The sequence below is a fragment of the Sus scrofa genome, chromosome 2, assembly GCF_000003025.6.
Source record: "Sus scrofa isolate TJ Tabasco breed Duroc chromosome 2, Sscrofa11.1, whole genome shotgun sequence".
Lineage (NCBI taxonomy): Eukaryota > Metazoa > Chordata > Mammalia > Artiodactyla > Suidae > Sus > Sus scrofa.
Genome location: NC_010444.4, coordinates 141,625,791 through 141,644,837, shown reverse-complemented (window position 1 = coordinate 141,644,837; position 19,047 = coordinate 141,625,791). Strand labels below are relative to the sequence as shown.

Genomic DNA, 19,047 nt, shown 5'->3' with positions numbered 1-19,047 from the left:
GATCTGTGGTGTAGGTCGCAGATGTGGCTCAGATCCCGAGTTGCTGTGGCTCTGGTGTAGGTCGGCGGCTGCGGCTCTGATTAGACCCCTAGCCTGGGAACCTCCATGTGCCACAGGAGCAGCCCTAAAAAAGCAAAAAGACCAAAAAAATAAAGAAAAGAAAAGAAAAGAATTATGACAGTAGTATATAAGCTGAGAGGACAATAAATGAAATTAAAATGTTTTAAGGGTACTTCATTTCCCAGGAGGCAATAAAAGTACTTTAATAAGTCAGGGATGCACACTGCAAACCACAGAAAGAATTCTAAAAGAATTCATAACTAATAAGCTAACAGGAAAATTGAATTTTTTTTTTGGTCTTTTTGTCTTTTTAGGGCCACGCCTACAGTATATGGAGGTTCCCAGGCTAGGGGTCAAATCCAAGCTGTAGCCACCAGCCTACACCACAGCCACAGCACTGCCAGATCTGAGTCGAGTCTTCAACCTACACCACAGCTCATGGCAACGCCGGATCCTTAACCCACTGAGCAAAGCCAGGGATCGAACCCGCAACCTCACGGTTCCTAGTCGGATTCATTTCTGCTGAGCCACAACAGGAACTTCAGGAAAATGGAATTATAAAAAGATACTTAAGTAATCCAAAAGCAGGCAAGAAAGGAGGGAAAAAAAGGCAACACAAAAGAGATGAATCAAAGAGAAAGAATAACCTGGCATGTTTGAACTCACATACATTTGTAATTCATTAAATGGAAAAAATTAAAAGGCAGAAATGATCAGACTTGATTTTTAATGAAAATATATGATATAATAGACACCTCTTAAATATAAAGGAACAGAAATCCTGAAAGCAAAAGGATAGAAAAAGATACACATGCAAACACTAACAGAAAAACTCCAGTATAACGACGCTAATAACTGACAAAATAGACTTGAAGGCAAGAAGCATTACTAGAAATAAAAAGAGACTTTTCATAATGATAAAAGGGTGAATCTCCAGAAGATATAAGCATTCTAGGAGGTCCCATCATGGCTCAGGGGTAAGGAAACCAACTAGTATCCACAGGACACTAGTATCCTAGGACATGGGTTCTATCGCGGGCCTTGCTCAGTGGGTTAAGGACCCAGTGTTGCCATGAGCTCTGGTGTACATCTCAGGTGCAGCTCGATCTAGCATAGCTGTGGCTGTGGTGTAGGCCAAAAGCTGTAGCTCCAATCTGACCCCTAGCCAGGAAACTTCCATATGCCCAGGTGTACCCCTAAGAAGACAAAAAAAAAGACAAAAGACAAAAGCATCCTAAATTTGTATGCTCTTACTAACACAGTCTCAAAAAATAAAAGACAAAAATTGACAGAACCAAAAAGAGAAAGACATTTACATTCAATGGAAAAAAATAGAGAACCCAGAAATAAACCCTGACACCTATGGTCAACTCATCTTTGACAAAGGACGCAAGAACATAAAATGGGAAAAAGAAAGTCTATTCAGCAAGAATTGCTGGGAAACCTGGACACCTGCATGCAAATCAATGAAACTAGAACACACCTTCACACCATGCACGAAAATAAACTCAAAATGGCTTAAAGACTTAAATATAAGACAGGACACCATCAAACTCCTGGAAGAGAATATAGGCAAAACATTCTCTGACATCGATCTTATGAATATTTTCTCAGGGCAGTTTCCCAAAGCAATAGAAATAAAAACAAAAATAAACCAATGGGACCTAATCAAACTGACAAGCTTTTGCACAGCAAAGGAAACCAAAAAGAAAACCAAAAAAAGTCTTCTTTGCAGATTTTAACACTGCTTTCTTAGCAACAGGAAGAACAAGAATACTAAAGAATTTGTTAACAACAATCAATTAATAGCAAAATTAGATAACCTAGATAAACTGAAAAAAATTCCTAGAAGCACACAAACTACCAAAAATGACTCAAGTAGAAATAGGAAAATGGAATATGTCTAAAAAGAAGCAGTTTCAATCAATAATCAAAAACCTCACAAAAGAGAAGCCCAAAACAGGATAGCTTCATCAGTGAAGTTTACCAAATATTTAAAGAAAAATTAACACTAGGAGTTCCCATCATGGTGCAGTGGAAATGAATCCAACTAGGAACCATGAGGCTGCGGGTTCGATCCCTGGCCTTGCTCAGTGGGTTAAGGATCCGGCGTTGCCGTGAGCTGTGGTGTAGGTTGCAGACGCAGCCCGGATCCCGCACTGCTGTGGCTGTGGCGTAGGCTGGCAGCTATGGCTCCGATTCGACCCCTAGCCTAGGAACCTCCATGTGCTGCGGGAGCAGCCCAAGAAATGGCAAAAAGACAAAACAAAAAAGGAAAGAAAGAAAAAAAAGAAAGAAAGAAAAATTAACACTAATACTTCTCAAGCTCGTCCCAAAAATTTAAAGAGGGAATACTCATTCTATAAGGCCAGCATTACCTTGATACCAAAACCAGACGAAGAAATCACAAGAAAATAAAACTAGAGAACAATATCCCCTATTAATATAAATGCAAAAAACCCATAACAAAATACTAGCAAACAGCAGCATATTAAAAGGATTATATACCATGACCAAGCAGAATGTATCCCAGGACTGCAACAGTGGTTCAACACATAAGATCTATTAACATAAACCACCGCATTAAGAGAATGAAGGGGGAAAAAACACATGATCATTTCAATCGACGCAGAAAAAGTGTTTGGCAAGATTCAACACTTCTTTCACAAAAAAAAAAAAAAAAAAAAAAAAAAAAAAAAAAAAAAAAAAAAACCTCAACAAACTAGGAATAGGGCGAACTTGCTCAACATGCTAAAAGGCAGTTATCACAGTTAATATCATATAGCAAGGCGAAAGACTGAAAGCTTGCCCCCTAAGATCAGGAGAAGGCAAGGATACCCACTTTCCCACTTCTATTCAACATTGTACTGGAAGTTCCAGCCAGAGTAATTAGACAGGAAAAAGAAATAAAAGGTATCCAAATTAGAAAGACAGAAGTAAAATGATATCTACTCACGAATGAAATGATCGTTTACATAGAAAAAAATCCTATGTGGGAAAAGAATCTGCGAGAGAATGGATGTGTGTATATGTGTGATTCTATCTCTTTGCTGTAGAGCAGAAATTATCACAACACTGTAAATCAACTATACTTCAACAAAATGTTTAAAAATTGGGGCAGTGGGTAGTTCCCATCATCACTCAGTGGAAACGAATCTGATTAGTAACCATGAGGAGGCGGTTCGATCTGTGGCCTCACTCAGTGGGTTAAGGATCCAGCGTTGCCATGAGCTGTGGTGTAGGTCACAGATGTGGCTAGCATCTAGCATTGCTGTGGCTCTGGTGTAGGCCAGCAGCTACGGCTCTGATTCGAGCCCTATCCTGAGAACTCCCATAGGCTGTGGGTACAGCCCTTGAAAGACAAAAAAATAAAAAAATAAAATGGAGGAGGGAGAAAATCCTAAAGAATCACCAAGTGAGAGTTGTGAGATGTAAGGTCAACACACAAAAAGCAATTACATTTCTATATGTTAGTAATGAACAAGCACAAAATGAAATCTGGAAAACAATTTCATTTACAATAGCATCGAAAGGAATAAAATAGCTTAAAATAAGTTTAACCAAAGAGGGGAAAGACTTGTACACTGAGAACTAAAAAGGATCGCTGAAATAAAATAATGACATAAATAAACAGAAAGACATCCTGTGTTCATGGATTGAAGATTTAGTGTAGTTAAGATGGTTAATCAAGATAGTTAATATAGTTACTTCCCAAACTCATCTACAGATTCAGTACAATTCCGATCAAAACCCCAATGGCCTTTTATGCAGAAATGTAAAATCTTATCCTCAGATTCATGTGGAATTGTAAGAAAAAAATCTTGGAAAAGAACAAGGACGGAAGACTCATGCTTTCTGATTTCAAAACTTACTACAAAGCTAGACTAATCAAAACAGTGGGGCCACTGGCATAGAATTAAGACTCCAGAAATAAACCCATACGTATGCAGTCAAATGATTTTTTTATTGACTAAATTTGACAGGTAACATTGTGTCAGTTTAAGGTGTACCGTGTGTTACTTTGATACACATCTATCAGTTGTAATACTAGGGGCAATTGACTTTGGGCAAGTTCACCAAGACCATCCAGTGGGAAAGGATAGTCTCTTCAACCAGTGGTGCTGGGACAACTGAATATCCACAAGCAAAGGAATGCAGTGGGACCCTAGTCTCACACTATATACAAAAATTAACTCGAAATGGATCTAAGATCTAAACATGAGAGCCAACACTATAAAACTCTTTGCAGAAAACATGGAGCTAAATCTTGATCTTGTACTTTGCAATCATTTCTTAGATGTGAAACCAAAGCAATAAGCAACAAAAGAAAAAATAGATAAATTGGATTGCAAAATCAAAAATTTTTGTGCACCAAAAGACACTATGAAGAAAGTGAAAAGACAACACACAGAATGGGAAATTTTTTCTACCATTATATCTGATAAGGGTATAGTATCAGAATAGTTAAGAATTCTTTTTTTTCTTTTTTTGTCTGTTCTAGGGCTGTACCTGTGGCATATGTAGGTTCCCAGGCTAGGGGCTGGACCAGAGCTATAGCTGCTGGCCTCCACCACAGCCATAGCAACACGGGATCCAAGCTGCATCTGCAACCTATACCACAGCTCATGGCAAAGCCGGATCCTTAACCCACTCACTGAGAGAGGCCAGGAATCGAACCGCAACCTCATGGTTCCTAGTTGGATTCGTTAACCACTGAGCCACGATGGGAACTCCAATATAAGAATTCTTAAAACAACAACAAAAACACAAACAACCCAATTAAAAAATGAACAAGGAGTTCCCACTGCGGCTCAGCAGTAACGAACCTGACCAGGATCCATGAGGATGAGGGTTCCACACTTGGCCTCGCTGGGTGAGTTAAGGGGTTAAGGGTCCGGCGTTGCTGTGAGCTGTGTGGTGTGGGTGACAGACACGGCTCGGATCCGGCGTTGCTGTGGCTGTGGTGTAGACCGGCAGCTGTAGCTCCAGTTCGACCCCTAGCCTGGGAACCTCCACATGCCGCAGGTACAGCCCTAAAAATACAAAAAAAGAAAAAGAAAAGAGTAGAGCAGCGGTTGCCAAGGCCTGAGGGGGAGGCGAGCAGGGAAGGGGCATTGTCAGCGGGGATAGGGCCCCAGGGGTGGACGATGAAAAGGCTCTGAAGAGGGTTGCGCGACCACGCGAAGAGACTTGATGCTACTGAACTATACACTTAAAAACGATGATGATGGTAAACCTTAGGTATATTGCACCACAATTTTTTATTTTTACCACGATTTTAATAAAAATATAAAATGCCCCAAAATGGGCAAAGTCCTTGTGTTCAAGGACCACTGTCAATGTCCACTGACATTTCGCCAAAAAAAGACATACAAATGGCCAACACGCACATGAAATGACATTCCGCATCATCAGTCATTAAGGGAGACGCAGATCAAAAGCAAAATGAAATAACACTTCACTCCCACGAGAACAGCTATCATTAAAAAGGAAAGAGGAGTTCCCACCGAGGCGCAGCAGAAACGACTCTGACTCGCATCCACGAGGACTCAGGTTTGATCCCTGGCCTCGCTCAGTGGGTTAAGGATCCGGCAGAGCTGCAGCCGCTAGTCTAGGAACCTCCATATGTCACAGGTGCAGCCCCCAAAAAAAGAAAGGAAAGAAAAGAGGTGTTGGTGAGGAAATGAAGAAACTGAAACCCTTGTACCTTGCTGGGGGCAAGTTTAAGTGGTTTGGCCACTGTGGAAAATAGTTTCACGGTTCCTCAAAAAGGTCAAAATGGAATTACCATATGATGCAGCTGGTGGGCTAGGAACTGAAAAAAACAGGCAAACAAAAGCTTGTAAACAAAGGTTCACAGCAGCACTATTTACCGTATCCGAAACGTGGAAACGATCCAAATGTCCATTGAAAGACAAACAGATACACAAAAGGTGGCTACCCGTGCAATGGAATATAATTGGGCCATAAAAACGAATGAAATGATGACGTGTGCTACAACGTGGATGAACCCTGGAAACACCACAGGAAGTAGCAGAAACCAGACGCAAAAGGCTCCATGCTGTGTGATTCCATCTGCATTAAACCTCCCGAACAGGCAAATCCATACAGACAGAGAGCGAATTAGTGGTTGCCAAGAGCCGAAGGAAGGAGAGAATGAGGAGTGCCCACTAAGGGGCACAGGGGTTCCTTTTAGGGTGACGAAAAAGTTCTAGAACTGGAGAGTGGTGACGGCTGCACACTATGTGAATGTGTGTAATTCCCCCGAATTGTGCACCTTAAAACAGTTAACAAGGTAAACGTACGTTTTGTGTATTTCGCCACAATAAAACATCGTTCAGGACATAGAAGATTTTTACTATACAATGAGAGACTTGACCTTATCAACCCACATAGACCGTTATAATCAACAACTGCAGAGCACAGTCAAGTCCACGTGAAACGTTTACTAAAATCAGTCTCTCTCCGGATGGGAAAGTAAGACCATCGATTGCAAAGAAGTGAAATCGCACTGGGTAAATTATCTGATTTAAAATAGAACAACAGTAACCAGGCAAAGAGACATGTACCCAGAAAAGAAAAAGAAAGGAGGGAGAAAGAGAAGAAGGAAAGAAGGGAGGGAGGGAGGGAGGACATGTGGCCCAGAACATTCCAAAGCCAAAGGGAAGTGGATGATTTGGGACCTTCGGGTTCCCAGTTCCTCCCTTCCTCCCAGCCCCATTTGGATCTGAAGGGCTCCTGGCCTGCCCTTGACTCTCAAACTTGTCCCTATAGCCTCTGTCTCTGATCAGAAAAGAGTTACGGGGAGTTCCCGCTCTGGCACAATGGGTTAAGAATCCCACAGCAGCGCCTCGGGTCGCTGCAAAGGTGCAGGTCGATTCCCCGGTCCAGCAGTGCTCAGATTCAATCCTAGGCCCGGAGAACTTCCACATGCCACGGGTGCGGCCATAAATTTAAAAATACAAGAGTTATGGTTGGTCTGGCCACGGCCCCAGGCCAAGGCCTTTTGCACAGATCTGCGGTGACCTGCCCGTGCGGCCCGCAGGTCAGAAGAGTCCCAGCCTGGCTTTAAGGCTCCCCTCTGATGCAGAATGAGACAGACTGAGCACAAAGAAAGTAGATGCATCCTTCAGGGCGAGGGGTGGGGCCAGTCAGCAGTCCTAGGGGCGGGGAAAGCCCCACCACTGTTTGCACATCTAGACCAAACCTGAGGTATACTTGGCGCTCCTTTCACGTTCTTGTATGAGGCTTGGTCACCATCTGAGAATGGGCAGACCCGCCCCCACACCCCAGTCTTCAGAATAGCATCCCAACCCGTCCAGCTGTCCCTGAGTCCTCCACCATCGAGCCCCAGCCCACCTCCGCAGCAGGCCCGCTGCTAACCTTCAAGCAACCCAAGTGTTGAGAGAAACTGAGCCGTTCTTGAAAAACACCGCATCTTTGTTTCTGCCTGGAAGCTCGTGGCACAGCCTCTCCCACCTGTCGCCTCCCCTCTGCTGGCCTCATCCCAGATGCTTCTCCCTGCTCTACCCCAACATTCACTCCGGTAACCACTGCCAGGGACGGGACACCCAAAACACATTTTCTTTGTCCGAGCCCACAGCATGTGGAAGTTCTCGGGCCAAGGATCCAACCCGCGCCACAGCAGCAGCCCAAGCCACTGCAGGGACAACGCCAGACTCTTAACCTCCTGCACCACAAGGGAACTCCCCAAACGCATTTTTAACTTCTCTCCTTGTCTCCACCTCCAATTCTGAGCCAAGCTGCCATCTTCTCTTGTCCGGGGGCTAAACTCGCCCTTTCCAGCTTACTGTCCTGGGAAGTGAGCTTTCCCGCCCTCAGCGAGGGCCATTCTCCACCTCTGCCCTACTGCTCATCCCCAGGAAAGCTTCAATTGTCCCCTCTCTCTCCTGCATCAGCCAGTTTCTCCTTGTCTGCTGGGTGGATCCTAGTGCCACACACGCACGCCCTTGTCAGATTTAAAACAGTCCCTCCTAGACCCCTCCAGCCACTGGCTCATTTCAGGATCCCACTCAAAGCCAAATAGCACAAAAGAATTCTCCACAGCCTCTGCTTCCTCACCTTCTAGCCTCATCTCCACCCACTCCAGCCTGGCATGTATCCTCTCCATGCCACCTAAAGTCTTTTGTAAAGGTCTCCAATGACCCAGACCATCCAATGATAATGACCCATGATGGCCATTCGAACCCCAAAGGTCATTTTTCTGTTATCATCCTTGTTGACTTCGTGCAGCCTTTTCCACCATTGGCTGTTCCCATCTCTCCTTTTTTTTTTCTTGGCCACACCCATGGCATGGAGAAGCTCCCAGACCAGGGATCAAACCCTCGCCACACCAGGGACCCAAGTTCGCTGTGGTAACAATGCTGGATCCTTAACCTGTTGCACTGCAAGAGAACTCCCCACTCCCTTCTCCTTGAAACTCTTGCTTCTCTTGGCTTCTGAGATGCCACACACATCTGGTCTTCCTCCATCTCCACAGCTGCTTCAACGCCTCTCCTGCTGCTCTGCTTGATGTCTGGGTAACACCAGGCCCTGGGGCGAGGCCACCAGCCTGCCTCTCTTCCTGAGACACTCAGCCAGTCCCGTGGCTTTCATACCATCCAGATGACAGTGACCTCTTCACCCCATCCCTCCCGTGCATGCCACCTCCTGGGCATCTCCATGTTCACGTCCAAGAGGCATCTCAAACACGGCAGGTCAAACATGGGCCTCAAGCCCCAGCTCTCCCACGCACCTGCCCTCCACGCACCTACAGAAGGTCCTTCTCCATCCCAGGGAAGAGCACCACCATCCAGCCAGACGCTGAAGCCGTCCTTACCCCTCTCTTCCCCTGATCAGCCCCATCCGCAAGTCCTGTCAGGCTCCCCTCACCTGGGCCCCCTCATCCGTCCCTCCTCTCCAAGTTCACGGCCCTCTCCGCCCAAGCCATCATCATCTCCCACCTGGGCTCAGACTACAGCCCTATGGAAACACTCTGACTGTCCTCCAGAAGGTAAACACATGACCCAGGGACCCACTCCAGGTATGCGCTCAAAAGAGCTGAAAACAGGTGCTCGAACAAAAACGTACGCTAAGTGATACAAGACAAAGACATACACTGTGTAATATCATCTATATGTGGAATCTAATAAATACGACTAACTAGTGAATAAACCAACAAAGGAGGAGACCCACAGAAAGAGAGAAGACACTAGTGGTCACCAGTGGGGAGAGGGAAGTGGGCGGAGCGATACAGCAGTGGGGGGAAAGGAGTTACTATGGGATTATATGAAATGATATGAAACTTTTCAAAACTGTAAAGCCCTGTAGAATTTAAAGATTCTTTTATTTAACGCTGCGGGCACAAGTAAAAAAACCCAGCAAAGCCGCTTTCATTTAATAATAACCAATGATTAATAAAACCTTGCACACCACTGTTCACGGCAGCACGGTTCACAACAGCCACAAGGCAGAAACCAGCCTCGCTTGTCGTCTGCCTGGAAGCCTTTTCCCTGATGTTTCTCCGGCTGCCTCCGGCTGACCTTCCAGGTCTCTGCCCCAACCTTGCCTCCTCCGCGAAGCCTTCCCTGACTCCCCCGTCTAGTCCCCGTCGCACACCCATGCTAATCATCATCCCGGGTTTACTTACGGATTTTCTCTCTCCTCTACCGAGAAGGCAGGGCGGCTCCTTCCTTCTGTTTATGGAACACGGGAGGCGCTCCGTCCCTAGAAGCCAAACGCCTTCCTACGGGAAGTCCTCCTGACACCCCCGCCAGGCCGTGCGCATCTGAAGAGGGTGCCGCTGCTCCCCCGAAAGACCCTTTACTGCCTCCCTCTCGGACCAGAGCTACTTTGGGGGGGCCCTTGCAGGCCCCCTATTCCTGAGATCCCTGCCTCCTACCCGGCACTCAGTCTCTGCGGAAGAGCAGCAGAATGAGAGGAGGCAAAGCCCAAGGCCGGAGACCCCACTTCCGCTGGGCAAGCCCAGAGTGACCACCCGGCCCTGGGCGAAGAGCTTTGCAAGCGCTGTCTCCTTGGGTCTCAAGGGGACTTTACGACGGGGACACGGAGGTTTAGGAAGGTACCTAACTTGCCCCAGCCACGCCCAGCCACAAGCTGTCCTGCAGAAAACTAGAGAGAACTCCAGCCCAGCACCCTCGGCCTTGGGGTCTTGCAGCAGGAGAGGGAGGGCTCCGCCCGGGCTGGCGGCTCCAGAGATGAACCATCCTCTACCGCCCTCGTCCCATCGTAACGCAGGTGATGTTTCTCTTCAGCTGCGGGCATAATGCGGTGCCACGGGCAGCTGGGGCCGGCCAAGCTCGGGGTCACTGAATGCTGCCCCTGTGAGCTCTCAGCCCTGAGGAGAGACATCCAGGCCTTGGCACGGCCGTGACTGGGTCCTGAGATGGCCCTCGGCCCCGCCAAGAGTGGGGATGGGGAGACGAGGGGGTGCCTCATACTCCTTTTAAGGTACACAAGCAACCCCTGCTCTGCACAAACCACCAGTGAGCAGTCTTGGGGGAACCGCAGCCCGTTAGTGGGTATTAGCTCTGGCGACACGGCCGTGGGGTATACACAGCTTCTCTCCTGTTCCACGCTCCTGATGGCCCAGGAGGACGTAATCCAAGCTGTCACACAGTCACTCCCAGTGCCAAGGTCACTGAGGCGCTCACCCTCCTCGGCCCGGGGCCCCCCCCGTGCGCCCACGCCCGCTCAGGCGGCCACCAGGCTGTGGCTGTCACACTCGATCCTGCAGGGATCTGCAGGCTGGGCCTTCAGGCTCTCCATCCGTTCAATGTTAATATCAATAACGAACAGGATCATCATTATTAGGCAACAATATTATTCATAATGACATCAGTCTCCATAGTAAAATCCGTACTAGGGGCCAGACCCTGACACTTGGTGGTGCCCCGCTCAGCCTGGCCCAGGATGCTATGGGCCACCTCCCAGACACAGAACCTGGGACCCAGAGAGGGCTGGTGTCTTGCGGGGGGGGGGGGGTCCCAAGGCACCACCTGGAGACAAGAGTAGGATCTGATGTGGGCCCACCCCGGCTCCTCCTTCCACCCCATGTGCCCTGGGCTTGTCCAGTTAACTCCAGAAGTAGATGTGCTGGCCTGGTGTCCCCTTGAGTCACTGAAATACCCCCAACCCAACAGAGGGACTCTGACACCCCTGGATGAGCAATGACGGGACAGTGATCGTGGGCCAGACAGGGGGATGGGGACACAGAAGGGAGCATGGAGAGGGGGACCTCGGCTCACAGCGCATGCAGACCGCCCGCCACACTTACCACCTGAGCGAGGGCAAGAGAGCCCAAGGGGGGGTCCCCGGAGCAGACAGAGGAAAGAAGAAGGAGTTACTGAGCCACAAGCAACGGTGAGATGCCCAGGGCCCAGGCCCGACACAGGTTTACAGCCCGGGGCCCCCACCTGTCACTCCCCCAATTGCCTAGTGGGGGGGGGGTGAGACTCTTGAGAGCAACCTACCATGTGACCCGAGGGGGCTGTCCAGAGCCTGGCACGTCACCAGGGCTGCACTCAGGCTTCCAGCACAAGGGGGAGGAAGAGCCTGTCTACGTGGACGTGGCGAGGAGCACACATCTTATTTAGCACGTCCTGAACTTGCGCGGGCCTCAGCTATTCTTACTGCCCTGCGTGGGGGCAGGATCTCGAGTGGGCAAAACCAGGACAGGGCCAAGTCTAGGAACCAGGCTGCCCAACTCCCGGGTCTGCTAAAGAAACGGGGGCCAGCGAGCACGGGGTCTCGGGAAGGTGGCTGCAGGAAGGGCTGGCCCTCGGACGACTCGGTGTGCTGGTCAGGGGGAGGACCCACCCTCCCTGCCTCCTCAACTCACATGTCCATGCAGGTCCGTGTTCAGCAGCATCAGAGCACAGGTGAGCGTGTGGATCCCGTCTAAACGAGAGAGGGTGGCACCCTCAGCCTAAGGACCCAGCTCCTTCCCAATTCCAGCCACCCCGTCTTTGGACAGAGGCAGCCTGGAGGCCTTGGGCGACGGGAAGAGGCCGGCCGCCTGCCAGCCTCAGGTCAGGGCCCAGGGCCTGCAGGCTGCTCCATACCCACCCCCCTACAGCCCCAGAGTCACTCGCCGGCCTCTCCCTCCCAGGGGACGGACCACCCCGGGCCTGCTCTAGCCCACGTTCCTGCCTCCTGCCAATCTCACCCTGAATCTCAGATCCAGGAATGGCCCTAGGTCCCAGGCTCTGTCCCTTCCATGGCCTGAGCCTCCTCTAATAACCGGCCCAGTCCCCCAGTTCCTGGGACTCGAGTCCGTTCCTAGGACAAGTCCTGCCCCTAAGGGGCCCCGATCCAGACCTCCACACCAGGGCCCTCACCACACCGACAATCAGCACTGGGACAGGGGACCAGAGGGGACACAGAGGACGGGGGCCCAAAGAACTGAATCTAGGACGGGGGACTGTCAGGCCCAGGGAAGGACAATGGGCAGGGCAGCTGGGCGGACCCTTGTCCGCAGACAGTCCCCATTCCCGGTGCCACTGGTCGCTCGCTCCTGTTTCCTGAGCAGGTGGACCAGGGGTGGGAGGAAGCCAGGACCTGGCGGGGGGGGCAGGGAGGAGGGCAGGGCACGCTTGCCTTCTGAAGTGCTGTCGTCGGGGTTACACTGGCAGTAGCGGCGGGAGAAGTGCGTGAGGACTCGCTCGCGCTCCTGCGTCTCCCCCATCAGTGGGAAGGCCTTCAGGAAGGTTCTGGAAGGCAATTCAAGGATGCTGAGGGCCTCCCAGGGCCCACATGTCAGTCCGGATCCTCGCTCAGGGTAGGAGCCCCTCCCAAAAAAACCTGCCCGAAGGGCCAAGGCCCCAGAACCCAGCACCTGAGCCCAAGGAGGCACCCTGGTCGCCAGGACGGCCTCTGAGGGTGGCGTTTCAGCCCTCATCACCCACCAGGCGCTTCAGGAAGGAGACAGGGGACAGACTGTGACCACAAAGGCAGCCCAACATCTCACTGCCAGCATCCGCTCCCCTCCTCGCTCTCTGGTCCTCGGAGGAGCCCAGACCACCGCGCTGCTCCCCAGACCCTGCTGCCTCTGCCGTTGCCACTCCTCCCTCCGCAGCGACCACCCCAGGTCCAGCTCAGGCCGCCCTCCCTTCCCCACCCCAAGTCTGAGCTGTAGCCACGTCTCCACCATCCCTCCTCCTCCTCCACCCTTGGCGTATGCCCAGGACACGGGCAACAGCCTCCAGCCAGGGGCCCGCCACCCTCCTCCCTGCAGGTGCCCAGCGCTCTTTCTAGACACACGCGCACTCGTGCCCGGATCTTCCTGGCCACACCACCTCCCTCCTGTCCCTCCAACCCTGCGCCCACCTGCTGCCTCCACACCCTGGATGGCACGGGCACTGCCATCGCTCAGTGCCTCTGAGCAGGCTGGGCCCCACCTGGAAGGCCATCCCCTCGTCGGCCAGGCCAGTCCAAATCCTTCTCAAGGCGCAATTCAAACATCACCCCCACTTGTGGTGTTGGGGGGGACCCTGGCATCGGATACCGAACCAGGGGGGCTAGAGGATGGACTGGTGTCCCTCACCTGGGCCAGGCACACCCCTTCCTGGGAAGGGGAACTGCCAGCGGAGACAGCTTGGGCCCCTGTCTGTCCGGGCCCCTGTCTGTCCGGGCTCATGAGACTGGTGTGTGGCTACTTTTGCCATGGCTACTTGCCTTCGGCAATGCCTGCTCTGCCTCATCCTCCCTCGCGCCGCCTCTAAGGCACCCTGGGACCCGTTTCGGCCAGGCTTTACCCTCAGACGCTTCCCAAGACACCCCAAAGGGCAGACCACTCTCAATTCAGTCCCGACCAATCGACTGCTGTTCACAACCACTCCACCTGCCATCTGGCCTTCTTTCCCCATCTCCGTGGCATCCGGCTCCTCCCTCTTCCCCTCACACTCCACTAGGGCTTTCTAAACCCCGTCCCTATCCAACCTGAGCCTGGCCTACCCAGGGGCCGCCCATCCCTGCTCCCACTGGCAGCACAAACACCGCTTCCCAGCAGCTGTCACCGAGCCCCAGTCAACCTCCCGGGCTGCCTCCAGGAGCAGCCTTGCTGCTGCCACCCCCTCCACTGCATCTTGGCACCACCAGCCCTCCTCCTCTATCCTCTGTGCTTCTCACGGCAGTCTTTCCTCTAGCCCCATGGACCCACTTCGGGCCTTGTCCTCTCTCACCCGACCCTCTCCAGAAGCCTCTGGATCAAAGGCCGCCTGCACGCTGCTGCCAGCACTGCCTCCCAGAACAATGCTTGACACCCAGCACCTTCTGTGGCTCCCCAGTGCCTGTGCACTCAAACCTTAGCTATTGGGCTGTATATATAAGGTCCCTCCACCCAGCACCCACACCTCTGGCCATGAGCCAACCCACTGAACACGCTCCCCACCCAGTCATCCCGTGCGAGCTTCAGCCACAGCTCAGGACCGAGCAGCTTGCAGCTGACCAGCGCTTCCACTGAGAACGATGAGAAAAGCCAGACAGAATATATCTCTCTTAAACCATCAGAAAACTGCTGACGCAACAAACGCCAGCAGGACCAAGATTCTGGAGAGAAGAGAACGGAGGAGAGGTGGGGGTGCTTTTCCCCCGGGGGGCAACGCTGATTACAGGCCCAGGCGAGATGCAGGACACTGAGTGGCTCCAAGGAGTTGAGGAGACAAACTGGGGGACCCGAGGGGCTTTAAACACGGGACCAGTTTCCCCTCTGAGATATCTGCCAAAATCTAAAGCTGCAAGGGGGAGGACTCTAAAAAACTATGTAGAAAGCCTCTCTGAGAAGTAGAGAGGTTTGTGGGGTTTTGGGACAGCCTTGCCGCATCAAGGAGATAAAATGAGAATTCAGGCCCCACCAAAGGGAGAAAGGCCCACATGAACACACCCGCCTCCCAGGGGAAAGTCCGGCAGCCTTCACCCTACAATCACTGCAGGAGGAACCCTGAGCCTGACCAGACTTTAGGGCAGCCTCTCCTCTGCTCAGCCCAGGATGGAATAGGATGGCACCCCTCCTGCCCACCTCCAGCTGCCCAGCAAAGGACAAGGTAAACCCTCTGGAGGAACAGACATTGACCCAGGGCTGCTGCGATTCTCAACAAAATGTGCAGCATCTAATAAAAACAATTGCTAAGCACGCAGAGAGACAGGACACGCGATGGAAAACCAAGAGAAAAACAATACGATAAAAACAGAGATGCCTCATATGAGGCAGAAATCCAGGAGAGTAGACAAGGACTTTGAGATAACAATGACGAAGATGTGCAAGAAAAGAGAGGGGCGAGTTCTCCTCCGGGGCTGTCGTTGCCGTGGCTTGGGTTCGATCCCTGGCCTGGGAAAGTTCACGGCCAAAAAAAAAAAAGAAAAAGAAAAGAGAAGAGAAGGAAAGACGGAGAAAGTAAGTAATAGGAAATGAAAAAGATGAAGAATTGTCCCAGAGAATTAGAACTTAAATTTAATAAAGTAAAATTTATAGATCTGAAAAATGAAGTAATAGAAAGTAAAAGCTCGGAAGATGTGGTACATACACACAATGGAATATTACTCAGCCATTAAAAGGAGTGAAATATCAGCATTTTTTGCAACATGGATGGACCTAGAAACTATCATGCTAAGTGAAGTCAGCCATACAATGAGACACCAACATCAAATGCTTTCACTGACATGTGAATCTCATGTGGAATCTGAAAAAAGGACAGACGGAACTTCTTTGCACAACAGATGCTGACTCACAGACATTGAAAAACTTATGGTCTCCGGAGGAGACAGTTTGGGGGGTGGGGGGATGTGCTTGGGCTGTGGGATGGAAATCCTGTGAAATCAGATTGTTATGATCATTATACAACTACAGATGAGATAAAATCATTTGAGTAATAAAAAAATAAATAAATAATAAAATTTAAAAAAAAAAAAAAGAAAGTAAAAGCTCAGGAGTTCCCATCGTGGCTCAGCAGAAATGAATCTGATGAGCATCCATGAGGACGCAGGTTCGAGCCCTGGCCTTGCTCAGTGGGTTAAGAATCCTGCGTTGCTGTGGCTGTGGCATAGCCCAGTGGCTACGGCTCCAATATGACCCCTAGCCTGGGAACTTCCATATGCCTTGGGTGTGGCCCTAAAAAGACAAAAAAAAAAAATAGGGTAACTGAGCTGGAAGCAGGTCAACAGAAAATACCCCAACTGAAGCAGAGACCAAAGAATGGAAAATACATTTTTGGAAGCGTGAGAGACACGTGGGAGGCGGAAAGGACTCCCACCCCTGAGCTCAGAGACTGCTGCCCCCTCCCCACAAGGGCTCTGGCCAGGGTCTCCCGCTGGCCCGCCACCTGGTCACTAGACCCCCGAGCTCCCATTCCATGCCCTCCACTTCCTGGGGCCTGCACCTGCCCTTCCTGGGGCTCCCCCCAAGTCCCAACAGTAGGAGCTGAAAGCAAACTCCATTTTGACTCTCTCCCCTCTCAGCAACCGTGGGGAACTGGCCCAGAGCTTCTTCAATTGTAGATGGCACGATGCCCCAGGGTGTGGCTGGGACGCAGTCAGCACGGTGTGTAAGGGTCTGTGTGGCAGACAGGACGCGCCCAGCCCTCTGGCCCCTTCTTCTCAGGGCTGCACTCCCACCTTCTCATCCTCAGCAGCCCCGCACAGTGCTCTCTGGGTCACTGGACTGCTGCTGTGCCCAGGGACCTTTCCCATAGCCTCCCCAGAGGGCTCGAGAGACTTGCCCAAGGCTGCACCACAAGTTTGTAGTAGAGCTGGCATGAGTATGCAGATGTGGGACTGCCCCCCTTGTGGGCACAGCCCCATCCCAGCCCCACTGACCTGAGCGCGCGGTCCAGAGTCAGGCCGGAGAAGTCGAAGAAGCTGAGGTACTCCCCTGCCACCAGCCTGCTGAACTCATTGCTGTCAGGAGAGCAGAGGGCGTCCGTGAGAAGCAAGGCACAGCAAAAGAGGGGGCACCTGGACAGGGGGGCCCTGGGGACCCTGGCCCGCCCACCCAGACCTGCCTGCCCCTCCGCTGCCTCCCCTGCTGGGCAGTGGGGCTCTGACAGATCAACCTTGGGTCAGCAGGGTCAGGAAGGCTTCCTAGAGGAGGTGACAGCTCGTCCCATCCCTCCAGGAAAGGGGGGGGCAGCCAGGGAAGGGAGGAGGGGTGGGAGGACGCCAAGTGTCCTTGGTAGAGGGAGCCATCCAAGATGCCAACAGCAGGGCCATGCAGCCAGAGCCGAGAGCAGGAATGGGGCGGCAGAAGATGAAGCAGGGAATGGGGCTGAGGGCCAAGGCAGGCCTGGGGCTGGATCTGGAAGGCTCCACAGCAGGGGCGGGGGGGCAAGGTGGTCAGATCTGCGGGTGGAACCGGCCTGCGGAGGAGAGACCAGCTGCTGGGCCCATTTCAGAGGCAGAATCCGCAGGACGTGGAGCTGGAGGGAGTGGCTGAAGGATGACAGCGAGCGTGGAAATGTCCCCGGCCCAGGACAAAGGGTGGGGCTGGAAGCACCCACGTGAGCATCGCCGGCCCCAACCCACTGGGAAGGGGGTCGAGCTTGTGCGAGAGGAGGGGGCGCGGACAGGTCAGAAGACCCAGCTCGCAATCCGAGGAGAAGCCTCCGGGGCTGCAGATGAGAGGGACACACAGCGGCCGGACAGGGCGGGGTTGACGTCCTGGAGGCCAAGGAAGAGGGCGTTTCAAGCCTGGAGCCATGAATTCTTGCCGAAAAGAGAAGGAACAGCCACCTGAACCCCACCAAGCCCCGGGGCGCTCCCTCCCCGGTTTACAGAGAGGCGTGAAATCACACCACCAGGATACAACGCCCAAAAACCCTTCAGGAAAAATGTCTCTGTTTCCTCAACAAATACATGGCATTTAAAAAAAAAAAAAAAAAAAAAAAAAGGTCCTCGGAGTTCCCGTCTCCCGTCGTGGTGCAGTGGTTAACGAATCCGACTAGGAACCATGAGGTTTCAGGTTCGGTCCCTGCCCTTGCTCAGTGGGTTAACGATCTGGCGTTGCCGTGAGCTGTGGTGTAGGTTGCAGACGCGGCTCGGATCCCGCGTTGCTGTGGCTCTGGCCTGGGCCGGTGGCTGCAGCTCCGATTCGACCCCTAGCCTGGGAACCTCCTTATGCTGCGGGAGCCGCCCAAGAAATAGCTAAAAAGACAAAAAAAAAAAAAGAAGGTCCTTATCACGACCTTGTAAATTAACTATACATCAATAAAACTTTTAAAAAATTGAAAAAAAAAAAAGGAAGGTCCTACTGTACAGCACAGGGAATTATATCCAATCTCCTGGGATAGAAGATGATGGACGATAAGGTGAGAAAAAGAATGTGTGTACATATGCATGACTGGGTCACTTTGCCACACGACAGAAATTGACACAACATTGTAAATCGGCTATACTTTCACTTCAAAAATTAAAAAAAAAAAAAAAAAACCAAGGAAGGGCTAGAGTTCCCTGCTTGGGGGCCTAGCGATTAAGGACTCGGCATTGTCCCTGCCACGGCTCAAGGTCAACGCCTGGCCCAGGCGTGGCCAAAAAAAAAAAAGAAGGGAACTGTCAACTATTGCTGACTAAAAGAGGCCTAAGAGACATACTGGCCAAAGGGGTAATGCATATACCGTGTTTACATTCTGATTTTTTTTTTTTAAGGGCCGCACCTATGGCACATGGAGGTTCCCAGGCTAGGGGTCAAAGTGGAGCTGCAGCTGCCAGTCTATACCACAGCCACAGCAACATAGGAGCCAAGCCACATCTGCAACATATGCAACATCTTACAGCAACACCAGCTCCTTAACCCACGAATGAGGCCAGGGATTAAATCCATGTCCTCACAGACATTGCCGGTTCTTAACCGGCTGAGCCACAATGGGAACTCCCTGCAACATGATTTGAACATTTTTGAGACAATCAGAGGAAATTAAACATAGACTGAATGCTAGAGATTAATTTTGTCGGAAATTAAAAAGGAATTATGATTATGTA

At 51.2% G+C, this 19,047-nt stretch overlaps 1 protein-coding gene across 6 annotated transcripts in view; it reads right to left on the bottom strand.

The window, feature by feature from the left end:
- PSD2 (pleckstrin and Sec7 domain containing 2) overlaps positions 1 to 19,047 on the bottom strand; it is a 66,988-nt gene that overhangs the window by 13,874 nt on the left and 34,067 nt on the right. For 3 of the 6 annotated variants that reach the window (XM_021084876.1, XM_021084878.1, XM_021084877.1), the window contains 3 exons: positions 16,891 to 16,971; positions 12,679 to 12,791; positions 11,921 to 11,979 (listed from right to left, as the gene is read on the bottom strand). In XM_021084876.1, the coding sequence (XP_020940535.1) occupies positions 11,921 to 11,979; positions 12,679 to 12,791; positions 16,891 to 16,971 (253 nt within the window). Of the gene's footprint in view, positions 1 to 11,918; positions 11,980 to 12,678; positions 12,792 to 16,890; positions 16,972 to 19,047 lie in introns of all 6 variants that reach the window. The other 3 variants (XM_021084873.1, XM_021084874.1, XM_021084875.1) reach the window with 1 other exon arrangement.